This window comes from Amphiura filiformis, chromosome 5 (assembly GCF_039555335.1).
Source record: "Amphiura filiformis chromosome 5, Afil_fr2py, whole genome shotgun sequence".
In the NCBI taxonomy this organism is placed as follows: Eukaryota; Metazoa; Echinodermata; class Ophiuroidea; order Amphilepidida; family Amphiuridae; genus Amphiura; species Amphiura filiformis.
The window spans coordinates 37,132,034-37,138,221 of record NC_092632.1 but is presented as its reverse complement, the minus strand read 5'-3'; the positions used below and the strand labels follow the sequence as shown (position 1 = coordinate 37,138,221).

General features: G+C 36.6%; 1 protein-coding gene across 1 annotated transcript; it reads right to left on the bottom strand.

The window, feature by feature from the left end:
- Positions 1–234: 234 nt before the first annotated feature.
- Positions 235–5,371, bottom strand: LOC140151865 (monocarboxylate transporter 13-like). Its single transcript, XM_072174184.1, has 5 exons — positions 4,797–5,371; positions 4,402–4,620; positions 2,664–2,813; positions 995–1,828; positions 235–844 (listed from the first exon to the last, which is right to left on the bottom strand). Exons 2-5 carry the CDS (start codon positions 4,601–4,603, stop codon positions 696–698), a joined length of 1,335 nt encoding a protein of 444 aa, XP_072030285.1. The 5' UTR covers positions 4,604–4,620; positions 4,797–5,371; the 3' UTR covers positions 235–695.
- Positions 5,372–6,188: the final 817 nt, after the last annotated feature.

The following is a 6,188-nucleotide window of genomic DNA, read 5'->3' as shown; positions in this document are numbered from 1 at the left end:
GGCGGGTAAGCATCATTATCATTAATTGATCTCGTACACTGTATGAATGTTTCCAAATTTCTAGGAATGATGATCAATGTTGCCATGCTTGAATTCTACTGTGGCACAAATTCTACTGTGGCACAAATTTAAAAACACATTGAGTTTAAAAATGTTTGTTGAGTTAAAAAAAACACATGTCCAATTTCAAACAAAAACCCTGATCTTTATTTTATTACGTGTAGATACAGCTTGATGAAAGTACACAACTGGTTCAATGATCGATGTTAATCGGTATTTTGTTAGTCAGAAAAGAAAATGAGTTATTTACAAGGCCAGTTTTCATTTCAAATGGAAATCCATTTAAGTGAAAAGCTTAATGGCCAATGTACTCGGTGTGGTAAAACAAAATTTGCATTTCGGAGAATAGCTTCCATTGCATATTGCAAGTTAGTTTGCAAAAAAATGCTTAACATGGTAGATGAGATTTACTTCATTTTTTCATACAAGGATACATTGAGTGTAGCATTTATAGAAACTTTCAACAACAGAAAAGTTCAACTTGGTTCTGACGTAAATTGCCTTATTTCACTCTTTTTGACCCACCTTGTATGAAATGGGTTCATTAAGAGAAGATGATCACAGGGATGATCGTATAACCATGAAATAAAACTGAACTGAACTGAAACCCCTTTATCTAATGACAAACTTCTGAATCACATGATAAGATACTTGTCCTTTAGTTCTGGGTGTTTGTGTCGTCTGTGCATCAATTCTATAAATGTTAATGTAGTCAAAAGCAGCTCAAATCCACCCATCATCAGGAAGCCATAATGATAATTCCCTGTTTTGTCATATGTCATACCTGTGTACAAAATGAGAGAAAATGGGAAATATTATTTGATTACCATCGTATTTTGCGGTGAAATTGCATTTTTAAATATTGTATGTGGCAAAATATTTGAAAAAAAAACCTTTAAGGACAATACAAACTTGTTTTCTAGACCTAACTTACCCACTAATGGTCCTCCAACTAAAGCTCCAAATCCCATAGAAAAATGTGTCCAGCCAACAGCTGCCATAACATATTTCTCTTCTTCTGCCAGATTCTTTGCAATAACTACACATAGCGCATAACTACATCCAATTGTCAGCCCAGCCCAGAAAGCTAATATTGCCATTGTTGCATATTCTTTAGCTAGTGGATCAAAAAGTAGCGCAATCGCACAGATGATATGATCAAGAACAAACAGCATTGAATCGCTGAAGATATGATGATCAAGGAGTGGACCGTTGAAACCACGGCCAATAAAGTTACCGACACCACCAATTGATGCAAGAAAAGCGGCATCAATTGGATGTATGCCTTGACTGAGGGCGTTTGGCACAAGAAAAACATGCCAGCCAGCAAACTGAAGTCCTGCTAAGAGAAAGATGAATTGGTACAACATAAACCTGGGATTATGGAGAAATACACCCAAACTTAGACGTTCTTTCATCATTAGAAGAAAGCGTTTAAGAGGCTGCAAATACCTATTAAGTTCATATACAGATGCATCCTCACCATCATCAGTGCCAAATAGTAAGGAATAAGTCTTTTTATCCTTGCAAGATGTTGGGGGTCGCATAAGTGCACCTGCTACTGTTGTATGTAAATTAATAACACCAAGAATAATTGTAGCACCCCGCCAGGAGTATTGTTGGATCAAGTATTCGGTGAGAGGGGGTAGCACGGTCATGCCTACTGCAGCTCCAGCAGCGGAGAGCCCATTGGCTAGACCAAACTTGTCGGTGAAGTACATTAGGAGTGGAGCAACAGTCGGGACTTGTACCATGCCATATCCAACACCTGTGAAGCAAAATTCCCAAAATTGTTGACTTTTTAAACTATGGAAGCTTAAAAAAACTTATGTTTTTGCTTGTTATGCTTGCAAATGGGACAAATTTTGACCTTTTTGACCAACAAAAAAGCATAACAAACTTGTTTTTTTTTCACTTGCAAAGTGGACCTATTTGACCTTTGGTGATTTCCCCCCTGGCTTCGCCCCTGATTTTGTATTTGCTGGATACACATGCAAATATTTAGGTGCCTGCTATGAATTCTCTTAATTTTGGGAATGCAATACATTGATTTTGTACAGCAATTTTGTACCAAACGACTAAAAGCACTGGCCCAATAACCTATACCACAAGTGATATAGTAGACAAACCCCGGGGGCACTTCAATATGAAATGGATATAGGTGTAGGGCTGGCACTTTCGCACTAAGGGGGCATTTGGTGAGAGCAAAATGTAAAAAATATGGGGTCATTGGGTGAGAGCATGATTTTTGGCATTTGGTGAGAGCAAAATGTAAAAAATATGGGGTCATTGGGTGAGAACATGATTTTTTTTTAAATAAAATCTTTGGGTGAGAGCCAAATTCCTAGTTCTAAATGGCTTCAAATGTTTTTGTTTTTTCAAAATAAGTGAAAAAATCAGTGATAAATGAAAGTTGCTGTTCAAATTGAACTTGTAAGGGTCTTTGGGTGACAGATCAAATGGAAAATAGGGGTTTTTCGGGTGACAGAGCATGCGTTCGTAAAAAAAAAGGGTCTTTCGGTGACAGTGATGCTGACAAAGGGGGTCTTAACAGCCCTACGCGTCACCTCCAAAGTTGGAGTGCCCCCCCCCCGGAGACATACCTGCTAATCCTAGAAAGAAAGCCAGTTGGTACCAATTTGTTGATATAGAAGATAGACATAAGGCAATTGAAGCCAGTACACCACCAACCATGATCCATATCCTAGCTCCATTTGGACCATGCATGTCAGCCAAAACACCAAAGAATGGACCTATTTATATGAAGTAATCAAGAACAAAGAAAGTGTGATAAAGTGGACCCATGCATGGCAATGTTGCTGTTTTTATGATTATAACTACACAAAATCACATTTCTTTTTTACAGAATAGGGAATAAGTTCATCTCTAGGCCAGTGGTGTAGACCCGGGGGTGTAGATTTCTTTTTGACATGGAGGATGGGGTTGGAAAAAAATTCTTGAAGTACTAGTGAATCCAGCACCTTTTGGCAACAGAATAAGGTTATTGCACAAATGCACGTGAAGCACATGAACAATTTTGCCATATTGAAGCTAAACTGATGAAATATGATGCAAAAGTGGAATAAATTTGTGTGAAGCACGCAAACATTTGCACTTTGGGGGATAAAGGGGCTAAATATGAGATTGATTTGGTCAGAAACCCACATGCAAGCATCAATATTGGGGGAGGGATGATTGTATGGACCATCCCCCATAAAAAACCCCCCTCTCCAGATCTACGCCTATGTTCTAGGCCTACTGGCTTCCACCATCCTAATAATTATAATAGACTCCATAACACATTGGAATGTTGGGACTAATGTCAAAGGGAATTGGACCTCATGTCAATTAATAATAATACCTCACAAAAATAAAGATTACTCCAAACAGTTGTGGAACGTTGAGTAACTGTGTTATCTTTTTTCAAGACAGTTCTTGTTTCCACAAAGTGCCTTAAATGCTATGTTTTTGGCAAACTATTCAAGGATCTCTATCAAGCATGCAATGTTGCCCAATAGCAAGCTTTTAATCAGAAATGTACCCTGAATTCAAATTGCAAAGATTTTTTAAATACATCTCAGACAAAATTAACAAATATCAGCACAATGAAAAATTATGAATATGAAAGCATATTTATCAGACGAAATTAGTTGGTAGGCCTACATTTGCTATGGGCTTTTGTCATCAGATTATGATTTGGCATTATATCAATTTTTTTAAAAGTTATTTGAGTATCATTGAACAAAATTAACTGAATTGGAACACTTCACTTGATAACCACACTGGTTTCGACAGGTGTGTTTTATGTTAAAAAGCTGCACCAAATTGGTTCGTCTCTGTATTTTTATTTTTCATTTGGAACAGAAAAAGTCTACATTTCTGATTAATATAACATTGTAATTGTTAAAGGCCCATTCAGTGTAAAAAAATTAAAATTATTTATAAATTGCTTAAAAGTGAAGGATATGTCATTCAAATACATGTAGCTAATTTAAATATTGTCAGTATATAAATTACAGATTCATGTAAAATGTCTTATTTTGTCTTAAATACACATCTTTCAGCTGAACCACTCGCAGGCTATGTTAACACATCTATGACAATGACAAAGGTACCATAATTTGAATTTTGATGATTTTTACGATCGTCCGGATGAGCAAATCACTGAATGAGTTCAACTCTATTCATTTTATAAATGTACAAATTTACAAATGTAGTCAAATGCATACACGATGTGCATAACACAGTAGAGTACGTACATGGCGTACATGCGGGCAGTCATGACATATCAAAAGAACCGGCACAACTCGCGTTCAAATGAGTGGCTCGCATTTAACTCACCTGTGAAGTAGATGATCGCAACAAACAAGACAGAAGCGCCCCCTGCCTCCGCAGCTGTAGCCCCTAAATCATGAATGTAGTAATCCAGTAAGACACCAAAGCATTTATACGTCCCTACCAACATAAAGAGGGCAGTGAAGCGGGCTAATACTACCACCCAACCCCAGTAACACTCCCATGGTGGTGGCTTCTCTGTTGGCATGGTAATTGATGATATGCCTGGAAAGTAACGAAAGTTTACAACATTTCTTTATAAAAATACAGTTCAACTTCCCTTATCCAAACATCCATGTCGGACTGAAAAAAATGTTATCTGGCTATAAGATACTGATAATACTGGTCCTTTATCATATTTCATTCAATTTACAAAACTTACAAAATAAGCAGCCTCTTACCTTGGCCTCCTCAAAATGTCTTCTGTAGTAATGATGTTCCTGTGCAGATACCGATGTAAGTTTGCTTTAATTTTGACAATTACAAACAGAATTCTGTAGTGCTCATAAAGATTCTCAAATGCAAGCCAAATACCGTGAATAAAGTTGTTTATTCATACATTGCTCATCGACAAATCAAATTGTGTAGCAGCCTAACAGTTACCTGCAACTATGAAGACCAGATTAAGCTTGGATAAGTATTCTTGTTAATCAAAAGGACAATGCCATTTAGAATATTATATAAATACATTTTATTGTTTTTTGTTTTATTACTGCATGGGTTCTATCTTTGTGCACTGAACTAGAATTTAAGAGCAGTTTATTCCACTTTGATAATGGGGTAGATTGTAAAGGTACACCATAGCGTGTACAAGTACAGGCTGTATCAAAATGATTGGTACCCATCTGTTTTGATGGTTATTGAAAAGTCTGCTTCTTCCAAATGTAGCATTTTGTTTTAAAAATTCAAAAATGTCAGAAATGTACATTTTCATGACCGTATTTGGAATCAGCTTGAAAAATACATTAAAATGAGTACAAACAAGCCTACAACCCTGGACAAAAGGGTTGGAATGAAATTAGTACGGTATTGCAAATGAGCCCCCGTTCCCCCCGATCAATGTTGAATCCTGACATTTTGTTCATGTGCGCCAGTAGTACCCAACATTGATTGGTGGGGCAGGGGAGGTATTGGGGTGAGGGTAATGTTTAGACTTGACACTCAAGAAAGTGCCATTTCATCACTCTAGAAATAACGAAAATATGGCCATTACAAGGTGCACATTCTATTTTTCATTCCAACCTATTTAGTCTAGCATTGTATTTGAAAAGTTGAAAACAAATCATCTAATTTTGGTTTTTTGGCCATAAAATGAAGAGTAAATAAGATATGGACCTGCAATTTGGAGGCTAAGCAGCTCTTATCATTATCCTTTACCACAAAAAGTAACAATAGCTAATCCGTCATATTTAGGGACTGGTCACTAAAATTCCTAATATCCTATTTTTGGCCCTGTTTAGAAACACAATTGATCACTTTAAATGCCAAAAAAATAAGTCTACAAACTTGTAAAACATTATTTAGATCAACAAAAATCTGAAATCTATTCTGTATAAATAAATGCTAAGGAAAAATAAAATATCGGGATCAAAATAAAAAAGCGACCATGCAGGATTCGAACCCGCGCTGTCAAATCAGCTCGTTTAACTGGTACGCGCTCTACCAATGGAGCTATTTAATGTTACTCGATTTGTTTGCGATAATTTAGACCATATCAATGTATGAGTTTTACGGTATGCAGACACAATAAAGATTTTAATACTATGTCCCTATACTATTTACAGGCTTGCATA

Coding starts and splice junctions, on each gene's coding strand:
- LOC140151865 (XM_072174184.1), bottom strand. CDS start 4,603: ATGCCAACAGAGAAGCCACCACCATGGGAGTGTTACTGGGGTTGGGTG. Junction 2,814..4,401: donor TGCGATCATCTACTTCACAG/GTGAGTTAAATG, acceptor TCATATAAATAG/GTCCATTCTTTGGTGTTTTG. Junction 845..994: donor AGTTGGAGGACCATTAGTGG/GTAAGTTAGGTC, acceptor TTTTGTACACAG/GTATGACATATGACAAAACA.